The sequence below is a fragment of the Mobula birostris genome, chromosome 2, assembly GCF_030028105.1.
Source record: "Mobula birostris isolate sMobBir1 chromosome 2, sMobBir1.hap1, whole genome shotgun sequence".
Lineage (NCBI taxonomy): Eukaryota > Metazoa > Chordata > Chondrichthyes > Myliobatiformes > Myliobatidae > Mobula > Mobula birostris.
Window position 1 is genome coordinate 93,395,951 of NC_092371.1, and position 23,127 is coordinate 93,419,077.

The window sequence follows — 23,127 nt, forward strand, 5'->3', positions numbered from 1 at the left end:
TGGTGTATAATTGCACCTCCCCTTTTCCTAATTGGCCACCATTCAGATAATAATCTGTTTTCCTGTTTTTGCCACCTAAGTGGATAACCTCACATTTATCCACATTAAATTGCATCTGCCATGAATTTGCCCACTCACCTAATCTATCCAAGTCACCCTGCATCCTCTTAGCATCCTCCTCACAACTAACACTGCCGCCCAGCTTCGTGTCATCCACAAACTTGGAGATGCTGCATTTAATTCCCTCGTCTATTGTAAACTACTGGGGTCTCAGCACTGAGCCTTGCGGTACCCCACTAGTCACTGCCTGCCATTCTGAAAAGGTCCCGTTTATTCCCACTCTTTGCTTCCTGTCTGCCAACCAATTCTCTAACCACATCAATACCATACCCCCAATACCGTGTGCTTTAAGTTTGCACACTAATCTCCTGTGTGGGACCTTGTCAAAAGCCTTTTGAAAATCCAAATATACCACATCCACTGGTTCTCCCCTATCCACTCTACTAGTTACATCCTCAAAAAATTCTATGAGATTCATCAGACATGATTTTCCTTTCACAAATCCATGCTGACTTTGTCTGATGATTTCACCGCTTTCCAAATGTGCTGTTATCACATCTTTGATAACTGACTCTAGCATTTTCCCCACCACCGATGTTAAGCTAACCAGTCTATAATTCCCCGGTTTCTCTCTCCCTCTTTTTTTAAAAAGCGGCGTTACATTAGCCGCCCTCCAATCCTCAGGAACTAGCCCAGAATCTAAAGAGTTTTGAAAAATTATCACTAATGCACCCACTATTTCTTGGGCTACTTCCTTAAGCACTCTGGGATGCAGACCATCTGGCCCTGGGGATTTATCTGTCTTTAATCACTTCAATTTACTGAACACCACTTCCCTACTAACATGTATTTCCCTCAGTTCCTCTATCTCACTAGACCCTCGGTCCCCTACTTTCCGGAAGATTATTTACGTCCTCCTTAGTGACGACAGAACCAAAGTAGTTATTCAATTGGTCTGCCATGTCCTTGTTCCCCATGATCAATTCACCTGTTTCTGACTGTAAGGGACCTACATTTGTCTTAACCAATCGTTTTCTTTTCACATATCTATAAAAGCTTTTCCAGTCAGTTTTTATGTTCCCTGCCAGTTTTCTCTCATAATCTTTTTTCCCTTTCCTAATTAAGCCCTTCGTCCTCCTCTGCTAGACTCTGAATTTCTCCCAGTCCTCAGGTGTGCCGCTGTTTCTGGCTAATTTGTATGTTTCTTCTTTGGAATTGATACTATCCCTAATTTCCCTTGTCAGCCACAGGTGCGCTACCTTCCCTGGTTTATTCTTTTTCCAACTGGGATGAACAATTGTTGTAGTTCATCCATGCAATCTTTAAATGCTTGCCATTGCATATCCACTGTCAACCCTTTAAGTATCATTTGCCAGTCTAACTTAGCTAATTCACGTCTCATACCTTCAAAGTTCCCCTTCTCTAAGTTCAGAACCTTTGTTTCTGAATTAATTATGTCACTCTCCATCTTAATGAAGAATTCCACCATATTATGGTCACTCTTACTCAAAGGGCCTCTCACGACAAGATTGCTAATTAATCCTTCCTCATTGCTCAATACCCAGTCAAGAATGGCCTGCTCTCTAGTTGGTTCCTCGACATGTTGGTTCAGAAAACCATCCAGCATATATTCCAAGAAATTCTCTTTCTCAGCACCCTTACCAATTTGGTTCACATAGATCGAAGTCACCCATTATAACTGCTGTTCCTTTATTGCACGCATTTCTAATTTCCTGTTTAATGCCATCCCCAACCTCACTACTACTGTTAGGTGTCTCAGTTTAAGTCTCAGTTCAGTAGCCAATGGATGGATTTTAACATCTGAATTCACTTGTACTAAGTAGCCTGTCATTTGCTCTATCTTTAAAATTAAAACAAATAAAGTTAAAGTAACAGAAACTTACCTGATGTAAACAAGGCCAGCTGTAGATATTCACGGGTTTCAGCAATAAAAGAGAAATGGCAAGTTAGCATATTAGAATCAGCATCATAACCCTCTTTAGCACATGCCATAATCACTCTTCCCCGATAGCAATGCACTCCAATTTATTTCTCCACTGCCCGCCATCCAACCGCTCCCAAACACCTGTTCCCGCGATCCACGTTTCACCACCTCCACAGCCCCTAATGTCTCTTCCTTCATTTTGCCAGCACAGTTTAACCCCCACTGTACATTTCCATCTGGCTATCCTTCCAAATCTAACCTCCATCCTTTCTCTCATCCCTTAATTACCTCCCCACCCATACCTGTCACTTCCTCCTCCTCCTCATATCCTACAGGTCCCCCTTCCAACCCAAACCCCCACAGGTACCTCCCCTCCATCCTCTTACTCCGCGGATCCCACAGGTCCTCCATCCACCCCATATATCCTCCCGTAGTTACCCCATTCCCTCCCTACAGGTCATTCCCATCCCAAGTCCTCACCAGAACAGGTGACCGCAGAGACTGATCACTGCGTCCTTGGCCGTGTCCAGACAGATGTTGCACTCGAACGTACTGTCTTGGCTAGCGTTCTCTCCGGAGGAGCGACCAGGGCCGGGACCTCTGTCCGCCCCAGGCGCCGCAGAGCCCGAACTCGCCATCTCCCTACCAGCACAACACGCAGACATCCGGCCCGTCACCGGAACGAACCGCACCTTAGCTACCACTCCGGGTGAGAAACCAGGTCCGTTTCCCATGCGAACACGGTCCGATGGAATGTTCCGGGTTGGAGCTGACCCATCACAGGGACAGCTGATATTCACCTTTTCATTTAAACATTCAGCTAACCGCGCATGGACACCGTGTTTTAATGCCGATCACAGCAAGTCACCATTTACGCTACGGAAATCGCATGCATAACTTGTATTTTTTTCATATGCAAGAACGGGAGCAGCTAATTTGTGCACAGCAAATAGCAGGAACTGTACAGGTACAGTACCTGGTATTATTAAAAATAAATATTTATACGGACACTGGGTTAAGGCTGTTAACCTCCCAATACTACAACTAATGCTATTTTGTACCCACCCAAGGAATTGGTTCCCCTAAAGTTGCTTCCCACGCTATCAGGTAACTAAGCTCTCCGTGTCAGAGCAAACAGCCAATTATAGATCTCTCTATTGCAGGCTAAGTTGTTTGGAGGGGTTGGGGAGTTTTCATGTTAAATTGACAGCTATTAATATAGTTGGTAGAAAATAAAAGATATGTACTCATGGTGGTGGTTGTCTCTCGGGGTCCGAGGAAGACTAAACATTGTGCAGTCATCTGGATACGCATGTGGCTTCGGAGGCCGAAGCACACAGGCGGTTGCAGGTTGGACATGGAATGGCAGTTGTTAGAACAGATGCATACACAGCTTTGTGGCGTCGGTCTCGTGCACACATGAAATAAATACTTAAACTCATGATTTGGCTGGAATGTTGTCAACTGGAAAAAAAGACGTGGTTTCTTCAAATTTAGTGTGCTTGGAACACAGTCATTTTTTTATAGCCAATATTCAGCTACACCTCCAATCAACAAACAAAACAATGTAAGGGGGTTCAGCAAACAAAACCTTTACTTAGAAATGGTGCACAGTATATAGCCTCAGTGAGCTGCTTGCAATTCCCATGTGCAGAGATTTGTACTTAATTAGAACAAATCTAACAAATGCAGCTCCTGGTTAGTCAGGACATTGCCATTCCACTCAGTTTGAGTTGACAACAAATCTGTCAACTTCTCAAGAAATACAATTTCCAATTGTAACTGCTGGAAACGGCAGACAATTGGCTCTCTATGACTGAATTCCAACATTGGAGCACTATTGGAATGAAAACAGCAAGCAATTTTCAGTGTTTTTGACTAAATAGTCAACAAAAATAACCTGGATTGTCAATCCAGCCCATTCTCCAAATAAGTGCATCACTTAATTAGGTAATTGAGTTGTTCAGTAACTTTTGATTTTGGGTGGCGATGTAAAAGAACAGTTTTGTGTTGGTAGCTCGTGTGACTAAGTCTTTGCTGATAATTTTTCCTGTTTATAGCTAACATACAAAACAATATTAACTACAATTTCTTCCTTTTTACCTATACTGTTTTTCACACACTATTAATGCTTTACACTTGCACCCAAATTAGGTAATTGTTTACTTCCACTAATAATCCTAAGAACTTCAAATCCAACATCATGAATGGCAGTGATGCTTCACTACCAGATGAGCTCAATGCCTTTTATGCTTGCTTTGAAAATGGGAATAGAACCACAGCTATAAGGATCACTGCAGCATTCAGTGACCCTGTGACCTCTGTCTCGAAGGCCGACGTCAGGCTGTCTTTCAGAAGGTTTAACCCTCGGAAGGCAGCAGGGCTTGATGGAGTACCTGGTAAAGCTCTGAAAACCTGCATCAACCAACTGGCAGGGGTATTCAAAGACACTTTCAATTCCCCCATTTCAAAAGGGCAACAATAATACCAGTGTCCAAGAGTTGCCTTAATGACTGTCATCCAGTAGCACTCACATCTACGATGATGAAATGCTTTGAGAGGCTGGTCATGGCTGGAATCAACACTTAACTCAGCAAGGACCTGGACCCACTGCAATTAGCCTATTGCCACTATAGACCTACAGTAGACACGATCTCAATGTTTCCACATGGCCTTGGATCACCTGGACAATGTAAGTACTTGAGTCAGGATGCTGTTTATTGACTATAGCTCAGCATTTAACACCATTATTCCTACAGTTCTGATTGAACAGCTACAGAACCTGGGCCTCTGTATCTTCTTCTGCGACTTGATCCTAGACTTCCTAACCGACAGACCACAATCTACGTGGATTGGAAATAACATTACCACCTCACTGACAATCAACATTGGCGCACCTCAGGGGTGTGTGCTTAGCCCACTGTTCTACTCCCTCTGCACCCACGACTGTGTGGCGAGGCATAGCTCAAATGCCATCTAAAAATACAACTATTGTTGGCAGAATTTCAGATGGTGACTAGAGGAGATGCAGGAGTGAGATATACCAGTTAGTTGGGTGGTGTCATAGCAACAACCTTGCACTCAATGTTAGCAAGACCAAAGAGCTGATTGTGGACTTCAGGAAGGGTAAGGTGAGGAAAAACATACCAATCTTCATAGAGAGATCAGAAATGGAGAGAGTGAGTAGTTTCAAGTTCCTGGTTGTCAATATCTATGAGGAGCTAATCTGGATTTAACATATTGATACAGCTATAAAGAAGACAAGGCAGGAGCTATATTTCATTAGGAGTTTGAGGAGATTTGGTTTGTCAACTAAAACACTTGAAAACTCCTACAAATGTACCATGGAGAGCATTCTTACAGGCCGCTTCACCGCCTGGTATGGGGGTGGTGGGGGGAGAAGAGATACTGACCAAGATTGAAGTAAGTTGCAGAAACTTGTAAGATTAGTCATCTCCGTCATGGGTACTAGCCTCTGTAGTATCCAAAATACCTTCAAGGCGTGGTGCCTCAGAAGGACCCCCCACCAACCAGGATATACCCTCTTCTGATTGTTACTGAAAGGTAGGAGGTACAGAAGCCTGAAGGCTTCTCAGTAATTCAGGAACAGCTTCTTCCCCCGTCATCCGATTCCTAAATGGGTATTGAACCCATGAACACTACCTCACTACTTTATTGCTGCAGTATTTATTTTAGCTTAACTATTTAAAAGACGCATTTACTGTAAGTCAATTTTTTCTCTATGTTTATCATGTATTTCATTGTACTGCTGCTGTAAAGTTAACAACTTCACAACACATGCTGGTGATATTTTAGCTGATTGACTTTTTAAGTGGTCATTCAATTTTAACTGAAGTAATCATATTATTGGATACTATTAAATGGCCCACTGTGCCCCACATGGATACTGCTTAGAAAGCATGCACATTTAAATTGTTTTCTTCAGAAATTTCTGGATAAGTATGGCAAATACAGATAAAATTTAATTAGAGGATTTCCAAATTTTCTTACTAGGATATACCATCATATTTTGTAGTGCAGTTGTGTCCAGGCCATGGTCCCAACCATAGTTCTGTCTAAAAGTTAATGGTGGGTAATAAATGCTGGCTTTTACAGCAATATTCAAATCCCAAAGAAAAAAAGACATGGCAGCAAAATAAATGTATCTGAGAGTCAAAAGACATTGCAGAGAAAAACAATGCTGAGAGAGTTAAGATAGAAATATATATCCAATCTGTAAATAGGGGGATTGAATAATTATTATTGGAAATTTCAGACAGCACCACTGTAACTCACCCAACTAGCCAGAGGCAATGAATGGAGAAAGGACTGAGTGGCTGAGTTGGCCAATTCCAAATGACAAGGTAGCACAGTTACATAAAGAGGGTGGTCTCATTCTGTGCTGTTATTTCCAATCATCATCTGTCATTTTGGAACAAAAACTTACCTTTGGGTCACTGCTGTACGTTTAAGGATAAACAGAACAATGATGTGCAAACAAAGTTTATGAGTAAATATCAAAAGGGAAAGTTGGACTCCTGTACAGCTAGAAATAGTGGAAGAATCTGTAAAATCAGCCAATGTTTTGTTTTCTTCAGATAAAGGCAAATGTTTGTACGTGGTTCTTGATGGGCTACTCTTGACTCATTGCTCAAAGGCATCTATTCACCAGCTGCAAACTCTAATCCAGACCGCTGATTAACAAGAAATCTTCCAATATGAGTATTGTATTCAGATTTGACTTCCTTGAAGTCCGGGACAATGGTGATACTTGTTCATTTTGTTTTTGAACAGAATTTATTGGCCAAATGCTATTTCAAATAATTGGTAACCTGCTTTGGTCCACCACTCCCCTGTTCACAATCTAACAGGAAACATAACAAATTAAACATCTTAACCTGCTCATTACAGCTTTCCTCTAGATTGCAAAAGCACCGTTCAACAAACTTAGTTGCTCAAAGAGAAAGCTATTCTATTGTCGGTCTGGCGACAAACTGCCAAACGTAAAGATTAAAGCAGTCATGAAAGTGTGTGAAATTTATCTTGCATTTAACGGTCACTTCAGAATCTAACTCCTTATGTAGGGTTTAATGGTGCATTTAAGTTAATTGTAATTTATTTTGTCCCACTATTGCATTTAGACCAAAATTCTGCTCACAAAAGCCAACAAGCATCACTGAGAAGAGTCAGCTGAAAGTGCTGATATATTTGCTATGTGTAACCTGAAAGACTGGCTGCCATCCACTGTATACATCAATGCTCCAAATTTAATACAATTTTTCAGGTGCTCTCTCAGACTCCTTTCATCCATTTTCTAATGATACAGACAGATTTGACTTATTCAGGTTGCCCTTCCTCTTTGGGGGACTCGAACTGTGCAAGCTGTGGGTAACAAAATGAAACTAATTAGTGCATTGCCAAATATTTCCACAGCTGATTTCTGCAACAGAGCTATATTATCAGTTATCCGGTGATAAACCTGGAATCTCTGCAATGCTCCTTGTAAGATAGATTAAGGTCAGCCAAACCTCTCCCCAGATACCCTGTAAAATAAGATAATGCTACAAAAAGAACACAAAGTTCAAAGTACATTTATTACCAAAGAATGCATACATTATACAACCGTGAGATTCACCTCCTTACAGGAGTCACAAAACAAAGAAACACAAGAGAACCCATAAAATAAAAGACCATCACTCGCCAAATGTGCAAAGGGTAGCACAGGAGCGTCTACCCTGTTTTGAATCGGTGGACTGGTCTGTAGTCAGGGATTCATCTTTGAATCTGGATGAGTATGCTGCAGTTGTTACCGACTTCATTAAAACCTGTGTGGATGAGTGTGTGTCTACAAAGACTTACTGTACATTCCCAAACCAAAAGCCGTGGATGAACCAGGAGGTACGTCGTCGGCTGAAGGCTAGATCTATAGCATTCAAGTCTGGCAACCCAGGGCTGTACCAGAAAACCAGGTATGATTTGCAGAGGGCTATTTCAAGGGTGAAGAGACAATTTCGAATGAGTTGGAGGCAATATCAGATGCACGGCAACTCTGGCAGGGTCAACAAGACTTCCTACAAAGCAAAACCCAATAGTATAAATGGCAGCAATGCTTCACTACCAGATGAACTCAACGCTTTCTGTGCACGCTTTGAAAGGGAGAACACAACTACAGCTGTGACGATCCCTGCTGCACCTGATGACCCTGTGATCTCCGTCTCAGAGGCCGGTGTTAGAATGTCTTTAAAGAGAGTGAACCCTCACAAGGCGGAAGGTCCTGATGGAGTACTTGGTAAGACTCTGAAAACCTGTGCCAACCAGCTAGCGGGAATATTCAAGGACATTTTCAACCTCTCACTGCTACGGGCAGAAGTTCCCACTTGTTTCAAAAAAGGCAACAATTATACCAGTACCTAAGAAGAATAATGTGGGCTGCCTTAATGACTATTGCTGGGTAGCACTCACATCAACAGTGATGAAATACTTTGAGAGGTTGGTCATGACTAGACTGAACTCCTGCCTCAGAAGAACCTGGACCCATTGCAATTTGTCTATCGCCACAAAGGTCAACAGCAGACACAATCTCAGTGGCTCTCCACACGGCTTTGGACCACCTGGACAACACAAACACCTATATCAGGATGCTGTCGTCAACTATAGCTCAGCATTTAATACCATCATTCCCATAATCCTGATTGAGAAGTTGCAGAACCTGGGCCTCTGTACCTCCCTCTGCAATTGGATCCTTGACCTCCTAACTAGAAGACCACAGACTGTGTGGATTGGTGATAACAAATACTCCTTGCTGACGATCAACAATGGCACACCTCAGGGGTGTGTGCTTAGCCCACTGCTCTACTCTCTGTATACACATGACTGTGTTGCTAGGTATAGCTCAAATACCACCTATAAATTTGCTGATGATACAACCATTGTTGGTAGAATTTCAGGTGGTGATGAGAGGGCGTACAGGAGTGAGATATGCCAACTAGTGGAGTGGTGCCGCAGCAACAACCTGGCACTCAACGTCAGTAAGACGAAAGAGCTGATTGTGGACTTCAGGAAGGGTAAGACAAAGGTACACATACCAATCCTCACAGAAGGATCAGAAGTGGAGAGAGTGAGCAGCTTCAAGTTCCTGGGTGTCAAGATCTGAGGATCTAACCTGGTCCCAACATATCAATGTAATTATAAAGAAGGCAAGACAGTGGCTGTACTTTATTAGGAGTTTGAAGAGATTTGGCATGTCAACAAATACAGTCAAAAACTTCTATAGTTGTACCGTGGAGAGCATTCTGACAGGCTGCAACACTGTCTGGTATGGCGAGGCTACTGCACAGGACGGAAAGAAGCTGCAGGGGGTTGTAGATCTAGTCAGCTCCATCTTGGACACTAGCCTACAAAGTACCCAGGACATCTTTAGGGAGCGGTGTCTCAGAAAGGCAGGGTCCATTATTAAGGACCTCCAGCACACAGGGCATGCCCTTTTCTCGCTGTTACCATCAGGTAGAAGGCACACACTCAGCGATTCAGGAACAACTTCTTCCCCTCTGCCATCTGATTCCTAAATGGACATTGAACCCTTGGACACTACTTCACTTCTTAAAAAAATATTTAGTATTTCTGTTTTTGCACATTAAAAAAAATCTATTCAATATACGTAATTGATTTTTAAAAACGCAAACAACAGGAATACTGCAGATGCTGGAAATTCAAGCAACACACATAAAAGTTGCTGGTGAACACAGCAGGCCAGGCAGCATCTCTAGGAAGAGGTGCAGTCGACATTTCAGGCCGAGACCCTTCGTCAGGATCTTCTCCCCCTCCAACTTTCAAATCCCTTACTCACTCTTCCTTCAGTTAGTCCTGACGAAGGGTCTCGGCCTGAAACGTCGACTGCACCTCTTCCTACAGATGCTGCCTGGCCTGCTGCGTTCACCAGCAACTTTTATGTGTGTTGCGTAATTGATTTACTTGTTTATTTATTATGCTTTATTTTATTTATTATTATTATTTATCTCTCTGCTAGATTATGTACAGGTCACCTTCACTAATCCAGCACCATTGGGACCTGAGGAGTGCTGGATGAGTGAAAATGCCAAATTACAGAAGGATCACATTAAGCATAATCAGTGCCGGATTATCGAAGGAACTGGATTACAGGTAGTTGGATTAGTGAAGGTCGATTGTATTGCATTGAACTACTGCTGCTAAGTTAACAAATTTCACGTCACATGCCGGTGATAATAAAGCTGATTCTGAAATGTGCAGAGGGAAAAAAAACCCACCGTGTTTGACTGTTCTTTTTAAAGTGGGTTCTCTTGTGACTCTCTGTTATGTGGCTGCCTGTTCAGAGATGAATCTCAGAGTTGTATAGAGTATATATACTTTAATAATAAATGTTCTTCAAACGTTGACAAATTACTAAATAAAAATTTGTGTTTTATTTAGAATTGTTTAAATTAATAAATGTATGTATTTAGAATTATTAAAAACTTTAAATGTAAATTTAATTCACATTGTTGATTTGCCTCTTGGTGACATCCAGGCAATGAATGTTTGGAACTTTGCTGTCGATATGCTACTGCAGTCAGTGTGGCCTATACATTACTTACTGTAGTGAAGGAAGGAAAAGAGACTGCGGGTGGTGGTGGTGGTGGTGGTGGTGGTGAGGGAATAACCCTTGTTTGCAACAGTCCACAACCATCCCTATGTCCTGCTATCTCCCATAGTCTTTACAGTATATATGCAGGGTTGCATGGTTGGAGAAAGTTACAGAGGATGTAAAAGATACAGTTATGAAGGGACTTATGTACTTCATTTAAAATTAAATTTGTGTCACTGTAAAGGTATTTTGAAATCAAACTGTCAAATTCCATGTGCAGTATTCCTCTACCTTCTCAAATGCATTCAAGAAAGGCACCAGTGCTGACCTTACCAACAGTAAATACCTCCAGCGAATTAAACTCATAATTTTATTGTGGTTATTGCATGTATTGTTTTGAGATTGATCCTCAAGGTTGTTATAGCTGGTTGGGGGTGGTAATGGGGACAAGCTCCCACTACCTATTAAATGCTCCCAATGGTGTGCACCTCAAATAGCCTCTGACAACCAAGTCTAGCTCCCGGAATTCATGTGTGGCTTAGCTACTAAGCCCAGCAGAACAGTTTCTACTGACAGGAGAGGCATAAGCAGGTTTCTGGCACATTAAAACCAATCACTTTGGGCAGATGGGGCTCATCAGCCATGGCTGGCAGCTCATCTAGGAGAAGGAAAACTCTGATCTCAAACCTCTGCTGCCTTGTGGCTATACCCACTCATGGAGAAGGTTTTGCGAGTAAACCCAGAGGGAAACATCCAGAGCTGGAGTCCCTAAGGCAGTCCAACATTGTGTTCAATGCTGACTGGCAACTCCTGCGACACTGCTGGTACCAAACTGTGTTAGTCTCTGCCGTTCCTTTGGGTTCACCAGTTGCGTGGAGAGGGGGAGCTTGCTCTCCATATTGTATTACCTAGGCTTGTGTATCTAGACAGCTAGCATGCAATATTCATGGTCAACTCTGACCAACTGAGACCTCATACTCAGATGTTCTGAGATTTAATTCATTTTCAGTCAGGAGTATTAGTGTGAATGCTTTAGGAAATAGGAGGTAGATTTGAAAGCAAGGATAATTATCTCCAGACTATGGTCCAAACCATGTGAAAATTGGCAAAGGAACAGGGATAAATATGTGGCTGGAGGGTTGGCAGGGGAAGAGGTCCTTCTCATATGACAATGATCCAGTACTGCATTGAGACAAGGCTCCAGCTAAACATGGAACTGACCAAACAGGCCGGAATATCATTATTCTATCTGCAATTTCTACCCAGGTAGAAATGACAATAGAAAGAAGAGACTACAGATGCCGTATATCTGGAACTACACACAAAAAGCTGGAGGTACTCAGAGGAACACACACAAAATGCAGGAGAAACTCAGCAAGTCAAACAGCATCTATGTAAACGAATAAACAGTCAACATTGCTGTCCAGGACCTTTTGTTAGGTCTCTGATGAAACCCAGTCCTGATGAAGAGTCTCGATCTGAAAAGTCAACTATTCATTCCTCTCCAGAGATGCCATCTGATCTACTGAGATCCTCCAGCATTTATGTTTTGCTCTGGAATACCAGCAACTGTATGAGGAACCCGCTGGGTCAAGCAGCATCCATGGATGGGGAAAGCCAGTACTGTCCTAAGGATAATGAAGGAAATAATACATTGGCAGGCAATCTTTAAGAATCATTGTATTTCCAGTCCAACACGGAAGGAAACGTATTGAAGTACGTCCAGGAAATGGGGTAAGGTAAGTGGACGTATTATTATACAGAATCATTTCAAGGGATGCCATATAATGACAGGTATTACCTTGGCTTTTAATTCCTTATTTTCCTCCAGTAGGGCCTCATATTTCTGTCTCAGTTCTGTCACTTCAAGTCGCAGTGTTTCCACGTCTGCAGTCTCGGGGCCTGCTGATCCTAAATGCTGTTTCAAAAAACTAACAAGTTAAGGAAATGCACAACGCACCTATTAATACAATGAAACTGTAACAGCATCCCACCTGCATGATGTGTGAAATTGCTTGTTTGGTAGACTCAGTAACCTAATGAGTGAGCTAATCTAATATTGCAAGTCAGTACTAATAGAATATGAAAATATACTTATTCTGTATACAAAATGTAAAAATGCTTCTGTACGTTACTAATCATAATCAGTTCACCTGCATGAATTATAGAAAAAGAGAAAAACTGAAGATAAAAAAATCAAAACACAATAAGCAAGACGACAAAATTAAGGAAATCACTGCCTTTTCTACAAGCAGGAGATTGAGGAGAAAACCCCTTTGTACATGGAGTGCATTAGGGAAACATTGCTCTTTTTTTTGAAAAAAGGAGATAGAAAATAGGTGCAGTAGGCCATTCGGCCCTTCAAGCCTGCACCGCCATTCAGTATGATCATGGCTGATCATCCAACTCAGAACCCTGTACCAGCCTTCCCTCCATACCCCCTGATCCCTTTAACCACAAGGGCCATATCTAACTCCCTCTTAAATATAGCCAATGAACTGGCCTCAACTGTTTCCTGTGGCAGAGAATTCCACAGATTCACCACTGTCTGTGTGAAGAAGTTTTTCCTCATCTCGGTCCTAAAAGGCTTCCCCTTTATCCTCAAACTGTGACCCCTCATTCTGGACTTCCCCAACATCGGGAACAATCTTCCTGCATCTAGCCTGTCCAATCCCTTTAGGATTTTATACGGTTCAATAAGATCCCCCCTCAATCTTCCAAATTCCAACGAGTATCAGCCTAGTCGATCCAGTCTTTCATGATATGAAAGTCCTGCCATCCCAGGAATCAATCTGGTGAACCTTCTTTGTACTCCCTCTATGGCAAGGATATCTTTCCTCAGATTAGGGGACCAAAACTGCACACAATACTCCAGGTGTGGTCTCACCAAGGCCTTGTACAACTGCAGTAGTACCTCCCTGCTCCTGTACTCGTATCCTCTTGCTATGAATGCCAGCATACCATTCACCTTTTTCACCGCCTGCTGTACCTGCATGCCCACTTTTAATGACTGGTGTATAATGACACCCAGGTCTCGTTGCACCTCCCCTTTTCCTAATCGGCGACCATTCAGATAATAATCTGTTTTCCTGTTTTTGCCACCAAAGTGGATAACCTCACATTTATCCACATTAAATTGCATCTGCCATGAATTTGCCCACTCACCTAACCTATCCAAGTCACCCTGCATCCTCTTAGCATCCTCCTCACAGCTAACACTGCCGTCCAGCTTCGTGTCATCCGCAAACTTGGAGATGCTGCATTTAATTCCCTCATCCAAGTCATTAATATATATTGTAAACAACTGGGGTCCCAGCACTGAGCCTTGCGGTACCCCACTAGTCACTGCCTGCCATTTTTTAAAAAGTGGGGTTACATTAGCCACCCTCCAATCCTCAGGAACTAGTCCAGAATCTAACGAGTTTTGAAAAATTATCACTAATGCATCCACTATTTCTTGGGCTACTTCCTTAAGCACTCTGGGATGCAGACCATGTGACCCTGGGATTTTATCTGCCTTTAATCCCTTCAATTTACTGAACACCACTTCCCTACTAACATGTATTTCCCTCAGTTCCTCCATCTCACTGGACCCTCTGTCCCCTACTATTTCTGGAAGATTATTTATGTCCTCCTTAGTGAAGACAGAACCAAAGTAGTTATTCAATTGGTCTGCCATGTTCTTGCTCGCCATAATCAATTCACCTGTTTCTGTCTGTAGGGGACCTATATTTGTCTTAACCAATCTTTTTCTTTTCACAGCTTTTACTGTCAGTTTTTATGTTCCCTGCCAGTTTTCTCTCATAATCTTTTTTCCCCTTCCTAATTAAGCCCTTTGTCCTCCTCTGCTGAACTCTGAATTTCTCCCAGTCCTCAGGTGAGCCACTTTTTCTGGCTAATTTGTATGCTTCTTCTTTGGAATTGATACTATCCCTAATTTCCCTTGTCAGCCACGGGTGCACTACCTTCCTTGATTTATTCTTTGGACAGACAGCCCCTTCATGTAGAGAACAGATAGGGTGCAAAGCACAAATTCTCTCTAAAGATGGTGGAAACAAAGCCCCATTACTGTGGACAGGGAACTGGATTCAAACAAACACTGCTTGTAGTTAAACTCTACTTAATGTTGCCTGAAAGGTCTGGGATAAAGGATACTCCATTGCATTATTAGGCTTCTCCGGCTCCTCGTAGAGAGCAACCAGCACTGAAAAATAAAGCATATTCCATTTTGTATATTTTGCTCAAAGGCTGAAGCAACAAATACATTAAATGACATCACTAAGAACTGATTTCTTTTCTAATAAAGTAAATAAGATCATAAGACACAAGAAATATAGACATTAAGAAAAAGGATGTGCTGGAGCTTTTGAAAAGCATTAAATTAGATAAGTCGCCAGGACCAGCAAGGCAGGAGATTGCTGAGCCTCTGGTGATTTTTGCATCATCAATAGGGATGGAAGATGTACCACAGGATTGGGGGTGGGGGGGGGGAGGGGAGGGTTGCAAATGTTGTTCCCTTGTTCAAGAAAGGGAGTAGAAATAACCCAGGAAATTATAGACCAGTGAGTCTTACTTCAGTGGTGGGCAAGTTGTTGAAGATCCTGAGAAGCAGGATTTATGAGCACTTGGAGAGACGGGGGAAGATATTGCTGAGCCTCTGGCTAGGATCTTTATGTCCTCATTGTCCACGGGAATGGTACCGGAGGATTGGAGGGAAGCAAAAGTTGTCCCCTTGTTCAAAAAAGGTAGTAGGGATAGTCCGGGTAATTAACGACCAGTGAACCTTACGTCTGTGGTGGGAAAGCGGTTGTAAAAGATTCTTAGAGATAGGATCTGCGGGCATTTAGAGAATCATGGTCTGATCAGGGCCAGTCAGCATGGCTTTGTGAAGGGCAGATCGTGTCAGGTAGTGCAGTGGATGTGATCTACATGGATTTTAGTAAGGCACTTGACAAGGTTCTACACGGTAGGCTTATTCAGAAAGTCAGAAGGCATGGAATCCAAGGAAGTTTGGCCAGGTGGATTCAGAATTGGCTTGCCTGCAGAAGGCAGAGGGTCGTGGTGGAGGGAGTACATTCGGATTGGAGGGTTGTGACTAGTGGTGTCCCACAAGGATCTGTTCTACTTTTCGTGATTTTTATTAACGGCCTGGATGTGGGGGTAGAAGGGTGGGTTGGCAAGTTTGCAGACGACACAAAGGTTGGTGGTGTTGTGGATAGTGTAGATTGTCGAAGATTGCAGAGAGACATTGATAGGATGCAGAAGTGGGCTGAGAAGTGGCAGATGGAGTTCAACCTGGAGAAGTGTGAGGTGGTACACTTTGGAAGGACAAACTCCAAGGCAGAGTACAAAGTATATGGCAGGATACTTGGTAAGTGTGGAGGAGCAGAGGGATCAGCGGGTACATGTCCACAGATCCCTGAAAGTTGCCTCACAGGTAGATAGGGTACTTAAGAAAGCTTATGGGGTGTTAGCTTTCATAAGTCGAGGGACAGAGTTTAAGAGTTGCGATGTAATGATGCAGCTCTATGAAACTCTGGTTAGGCCACACTTGCAGTACTGTGCAAACACGAGGAAATCTGCAGATGCTGAAATTTCAGCTGTGAGGAGGATGCTAAGAGGATGCAGGGTGACTCGGATAGGTTAGGTGAGTGGGCAAATTCATGGCAGATGCAATTTAATGTGGATAAATGTGAGGTTATCCACTTTGGTGGCAAAAACAGGAAAACAGATTATTATCTGAATGGTCGCCGATTAGGAAAAGGGGAGGTGCAACGAGACCTGGGTGTCATTATACACCAGTCATTAAAAGTGGGCATGCAGGTACAGCAGGCGGTGAAAAAGGCGAATGGTATGCTGGCATTCATAGCAAGAGGATTCAAGTACAGGAGCAGGGAGGTACTACTGCAGTTGTACAAGGCCTTGGTGAGATCACACCTGGAGTATTGTGTGCAGTTTTGGTCCCCTAATCTGAGGAAAGTTATCCTTGCCATAGAGGGAGTACAAAGAAGGTTCACGAGATTGATTCCTGGGATGGCAGGACTTTCATATGATGAAAGACTGGATGAACTGGGCTTGTACTCGTTGGAATTTAGAAGATTGAGGGGGGATCTTATTGAAACGTATAAAATCCTAAAGGGATTGGACAGGCTAGATGCAGGAAGATTGTTCCCAATGTTGGGGAAGTCCAGAACGAGGGGTCACAGTTTGAGGATAAAGGGGAAGCCTTTTAGGACCGAGATTAGGAAAAACTTCTTCACACAGAGAGTGGTGAATCTGTGGAATTCTCTGCCACAGGAAAAAGTTGAGGCCAGTTCATTGGCTATATTTAAGAGGGAGTTAGATATGGCCCTTGTGGCTAAAGGGATCAAGGGGTATGGAGGGAAGGCTGGTACAGGGTTCTGAGTTGGATGATCAGCCATAATCATACTGAATGGCGGTGCAGGCTCGAAGGGCCAAATGGCCTACTCCTGCACTTATTTTCTATGTTTAACACACTTAAAAGTTGCTGGTGAACGCAGCAGGTCAGGCAGCATCTCTAGGAAGAGGTACAGTTGACATTTTGGGCCAAGACCCTTTGTCAGGACTAACTGAAAGAAAAGCTAGTAAGAGATTTGAAAGTGGGAGGGGGAGGAGGAGATCCAAAATGATAGGAGAAGACAAGAGGGGGAGGGATGGAGTCAAGAGCTGGACAATTGATTGGCAAAAGGGATATGAGGGGCTCGTGGGACAGGAGGCCTAGGGAGCCAAATTGAGAGGCTCGAAAATGAATCCTAAAGCCAACTGGAGTAAGTTGGTGGCAGAGACACGTTCCAAGAAAGGATATATGGTATATATACTGTGATAGCGAGTCTGAGTCAAAATGTGGTCGAAAAGTTGAAGAGCCAAAGAAATTACAGATGGGGAGCAGTGAGAGATGGTTTCACTGAACTCCCATCGAAGAGAAGATTTAAACTTTTTCAGTGTAGGCATCACCAGAAGAGGCTTCGCAGTAGTGAATTCCTGCTGTGTTCACCAGCAACTTCTAAGTGTGTTGCTTGAAATTCCATCATTTGCCAATTTCCTCGTGTTTGCGTTTTTAAATTCCCTATCACAGCCATATATCCTTTCTTGGTACGTGTCTCCGTCGCCAACTTACTCCAGTTGGCTTTAGGATTCATTTTCAAGCCTCTCAATTTGTCTCCCTAGGCCTCCTGTCCCATGATCCCCTCATATCCCTTTTGCCAATCAACTGTTCAGCTCTTGGCTCCATCCCTCCTCCTCCTGTCTTCTCCTATCATTTCCGATCTCCCCTTCCCCCTCCCACTTTCAAATCTCTTACTAGCTTTTCTTTCAGTTAGTCCTGATGAAGGGTCTCAGCCTGAAATGTCGACTGTACCTCTTCCTAGAGATGCTACCTGTCTTGGAGTACTGTGTCCAGTTCTGGTCACCTCACTATAGGAAGGATGTGGAAGCATTGGAAAGGGTACAGAGGAGATTTACCAGGATGCTGCCTGGTTTAGAAAGTATGCATTATGATCAGAGAGTAAGGGAGCTAGGGCTTTACTCTTTGGAGAGGAGGAGGATGAGAGGAGTCATGATAGAGGTGTACAAGATATTAAGAGGAATAGATAGAGTGGACAGCCAGTGCCTCTTCCCCAGGGCACCACTGCTCTATACAAGAGGACATGGCTTTAAGGTAAGGGGTGGGAAGTTCAAGGGGGATATTAGAGGAAGGTTTTTTACTCAGAGAGTGGTTGGTGTGTGGAATGCACTGCCTGAGTCAGTGGTGGAGGCAGATACACTAGTGAAGTTTAAGAGACTACTAGACAGGTATACGGAGGAATTTAAGGTGGGGGGTTATATGGGAGGCAGGGTTTGAGGGTCGGCACAACATTGTGGGCTGAAGGGCCTGTAATGTGCTGTACTATTCTATGTTCTATATCTGATTAGGGATAGTCAACATGGCTTTGTCAAGGGCAGGTAGTGCCTTATGAGCCTGATTGAATTCCTTGAGGATGTAACAAAACACATTGATGAAGGTAGAGCAGTGGATGTAGTATATATGGATTTCAGTATGGCATTTGATAAGGTTCCCCATGCAAGGCTCATTGAGAAAGTAAGGAAGCATGGGATCCAAGGAGACTTTGCTTTGTAGATCCAGAATTGGTTTGCCCACAGAAAGCGAAGGGTGGTTGTAGATGGTTCATATTCTGCATGGAGGTCAGTGACCAGTGGTGTTCTGCAGAGATTGTTCTAGGACCCCTGCTCTTTGTGATTTTTATAAATGACCTGGACGAGGAAGTGGAAGGATGGGTTAGTAAATTTGCTGATGACACAAAAGTTGGGGGTGTTGTGGATAGTTTGGAGGGTGTCAGAGGTTACAGTGCAACATTGACAGGATGCAGAACTGTGCTGAGAATTGGCAGATGTTCAACCAAAATAAGTGTGAAGTGGTTCATTTTGGTAGGTCAAATTTAAAGACAGAATATAATATTAATGGTAAGACTCTTAGCAATGTGGAGGATCTGAGATGTTGGAGTTCGTGTCCAGAGGACACTCAAAGCTGCTGTGCAGGCTGACAGTGTTGTTAAGAAGTTGTATAGTGTGTTGGCCTTCATCAACCGTGGGACTGAGTTCAACAGCCATGAGGTAATGTTACAGCTATATTAGACCTTAGTTGAACCCCCTCGGAGTACTGTGTTCATTTCTGGTCACCTCATTACAGGAAGGATGTGGATGCTACAGAGAGAGTGCAGAGGAGATTTACAAGGATGTTGCATCGATTGGAGAGTGTGCCTTAAGAGAACAGGTTGAGTGAACTTGTCCTTTTCTCTTTGGAGCAACGGAGGATGAGAGGTGACCTGATAGAGGTGTATAAGAAGATGAGAGGCATTGATTGTGTAGATAGCCTGAGGCTTTTTTTCCAGGGCTGAAATGGCTAACATGAGGGGGAATAGTTTTAAAGTGCTTGGATAAAGGTAGCAAGGGGATGTTAGGGGTAAGTTTTGTTTTTACACAGAGTTGTGGGTGCGTGGAATTCACTGCCAGCGACAGTGGTAGAGATGGGTACAATAGGGTCTTTTAAGAGACTCTCAGACAGGTACATGGAGCTTAGAAAAATAGAGGACTCTGTGGTAGGGAAATTCTCGGCAGTTTCTAGAGTAGGTTACATGGTCAGTACAACATAATGGGTCGAAGGCCTGTAATGTGCTCTGTGCTATGTTCTATAAGAGCAGAATTAGGCCATTCAGCCCATCAAATCTGCTCTGCCATTCCATCATGGCTGATTTATTATCCCTCTGTACAGTATACAGAATTACTCAAAGCTTTATTTGTCACATGTACATTGAACCATACAGTGAAATGCATCGTTTGGATTAAATCAAATCAGCGAGGATTGTGCTGTACAGCCTGCAAGTGTGGCTATGCCTGCGGTGCCCACACAGCATGACGACTCACTGCTCTAACTATACATTTTTGGAACGTGGGGGGAAACTAAAGCTTCTAGGAAACCCACGTAGTAACTGGGTGAACACACACACTCCTTAGACAACGGTGACAATCAAACGTCAGTCTTATAACTGATGCTGCAATAGTGTTACACGCTTGAAATGCAGCCAAGATTGGAGGGGCAACTGCTTCAAATGCAATTTCACAAAATCCTGAAACACAGACTCTTCCAGGCTTCAGAGGTTACAAGGGGCCTGGGTGCGTGTTAAAAGAAAGGCATCCTTAGTCTTGCGAGACCATGGATCAGCGCCTGGAAAGTCTTCACTCTCCAGGGCGCACGCCTGGGCAAGGTTGTATGGAAGACCGGCAGTTGCCCATGCTGCAAGTCTCCCCTCACCACGACACCAATGTTGTCCAAGGGAAGGGCATTAGGACCCATACAGCTTGGTACCAGTGTCGTCGCAGAGTGCTGTGTGATTAAGTACCTTGCTCAAAGCCACAACACGCTGTCTTGGCTGGAGCTCGAACTCACGACCTTCAGATCACTAGTCGAATGCCTTAACCACTTGGCCACGTGCCCACATGGGTGCATGTTAACACTTCTTAATAATATATTAAATAGACTGCTGTGTAATATTGTCAATCTTGGATGCTGATGAGAAAGTAAGAACACCTTTGCAGATATCTCTCTTCTTCACAACCAGATGTTAAAAGGAATAGCTCTCTGTGACAAGGGTGAGGAAGCTGGCTCACCAATAATTCTGCTACATTCATCAAAAGCACCATCTCCAAGACCCACATTTGTGTGTTTGACTTTTAACAAAGATGCAAAATTGTTTTTATTTTTCTATTAGATTCATACCCAAAATCCCTCCATTTAAAAAATTACTCATCTCCATTTCCTCAAACTCGAGCAAGCCATGTTTTGACCATTCAATACACACTTGCTGAGAATTACGAAAAACAAAACACCTGCTGGCAATTTTCCATTTCATGTTGGTTAATTTCATCTCATACCAACGTATCTGACAATCTAAAACTATCTTCAGTTTTTACCTTTAGTAAGTGCATCCAACACTCCGCTTTTTTCTAAATATCTTCGAAATTGTTCTCTTCGAGAATCGCCAGCCTAGTGATGATAATGAGGGATGCATATCTCACATACAGTTACACCCACAACCATTTCACTCCCTGCCATCCAACCCCTTCCTTCAGCACCTACCTCCTCCCCTTCCACTTGTCCCTATACCCTCTCCACTCCTCCTCTCCCTTCTTTCCTCTTCTGCCGTCCACACTCTACCCCATCACCCTTCTGCTTGTTCCCTGCCCCACCACATCTCCACATTGCCCCTCCATTCCACCTCCCCACAGCCCCTTCCTTATCTTGCCCTCTCCTACCCCTGACCAGCACTCTCTCCCAACTCTGACCACTCCCCAACCCTCTATCCCACCCCAACCGTCTGCCTCAATCCCACCACCGACACCTCAGCACTCTTCCTCTCTCTCTCTCCCACTCACCCCTACCCCTGACCACTCCCTCTCCCGCCCCTGACACCCCTCCTCAGCCCTCTTCATCCCTTCCTTTGCCGGTGTCGCCGCGAACGCTGCCTCCTCACCCGGTAATGCGCCATCTTCCTCCTCTGCCGGTAACGTCACCGCGTTCCAAGACGCACCCGCGGCATCGCGACTCCACGTTTCCATGACGACCGGAGGAACAACGCAGGCGCAGAAAGCACAACACAGTCCCGGGAACACGATCGGAACAGACCATCGACCAACACAGTCACGGAAAACGAGCAAAGTCCCAGTGACCCAGTACAGTCTCGGTGTCCAGTATAGTCCCGGTGTCCAATACAGTCCCAGTGACCCACTACAATCCTAGTGTCCAGTACAGTCCCAGTGACCCAGTACAGTCTCGGTGTCCAACACAGTCCCAGTGACCCAGTAAAGTCTCGGTGTCCAGTATAGTCCCGGTGTCCAATACAGTCCCAGTGACCCACTACAATCCTAGTGTCCAGTACAGTCCCAGTGACCCAGTACAGTCTCGGTGTCCAACAAAGTCCCAGTGACCCAGTAAAGTCTCGCTGTCCAACACAGTCTCAGTGACCCAGTACAGCCCGGTGTCCAACACAGTCCCAGTGATCCAGTACAGTCTCGGTGTCCAACACAGTCCCAGTGATCCAGTACAGTCTCGGTGTCCAACACAGACCCAGTGACGCAGTATAGTCCCGGTGTCCAACACAGTCCCAGCGACCCAGTACAGCAGGGGTCCCCAACCTTTTTCGCACTGCGGACCGGTTTCATATTGACAATATTCTTGCGGACCGGCCGACCGGGGTGGGGGGGGGGGGCTGATAGGGTTGCCGACGAACAAAAGTAGCAGTCAAATACGTTGTGTTTATCCCCGAAAAAGACTACAATGGCCATGAAACCTTGCGCGGACACTAGTGCGCATGCGTGATTTGCTCATGCGTGTACGTGCCTATTTTCTTCTACAAATCGTTTTTGGCGATTCTGTTCGGCGGGGGGGGGGTGGTGTTAATCACGAACGTGATATAGGTGATAGGCGGCTAATACACTCAATTTCGTTTCTAAAAGGGTTTATCTCACGAATTTAATATTAAACACACAGCGCATATTTTCCTCGCATGAATATAGCGATAAGTCAATTATCAGGTGAGCTTGAAGTAAGTGTTGAACGAACTTCGAGTAGAAGTGGTAGAGGCAGGTTCGATATTATCATTTAAAGAAAAATTGGATAGGTATATGGACAGGAAAGGAATGGAGGGTTATGGGCTGAGTGCAGGTCGGTGGGACTAGGTGAGAGTAGCGTTCGGCACGGACTAGAAAGGCCGAGATGGCCTGTTTCCGTGCTGTAATTGTTATATGGTTATATAAGTCAATAGCATCATAACATTTCAAGTAATGTTTGGATATTAAACGCACAGCACATATTTTCCCCGTATGAACATATAAAATCATTGCAACACACCAATATCGCTGAACCAGTGGGAGCCCTGGGCTTGTTTTCCTGCAACAAGACGGTGCTATCGAGGGGTGACGGGAGACAGCCATACTCGAAGGAGGT

General features: G+C 43.9%; 2 protein-coding genes across 2 annotated transcripts in view; both read right to left on the reverse strand.

The window, feature by feature from the left end:
- rnf185 (ring finger protein 185) overlaps nt 1-2,836 on the reverse strand; it is a 43,248-nt gene extending 40,412 nt beyond the window's left edge. The window contains exons 1-2 of the mRNA XM_072245165.1: nt 2,486-2,836; nt 1,965-1,983 (exon numbers count right to left, since the gene is read on the reverse strand). Of these exons, the coding sequence (XP_072101266.1) occupies nt 1,965-1,983; nt 2,486-2,739 (273 nt within the window). The 5' untranslated portion in view covers nt 2,740-2,836. The remainder of the gene's footprint in view (nt 1-1,964; nt 1,984-2,485) is intronic.
- Nucleotides 2,837-6,916: 4,080 nt separating this feature from the next.
- Nucleotides 6,917-21,757, reverse strand: mycbp (MYC binding protein). The gene is made up of 5 exons (XM_072245176.1): nt 21,656-21,757; nt 21,096-21,168; nt 14,763-14,811; nt 12,409-12,538; nt 6,917-7,387 (listed from the first exon to the last, which is right to left on the reverse strand). Exons 1-5 carry the CDS (start codon nt 21,668-21,670, stop codon nt 7,343-7,345), a joined length of 312 nt encoding a protein of 103 aa, XP_072101277.1. The 5' UTR covers nt 21,671-21,757; the 3' UTR covers nt 6,917-7,342.
- Nucleotides 21,758-23,127: the final 1,370 nt, after the last annotated feature.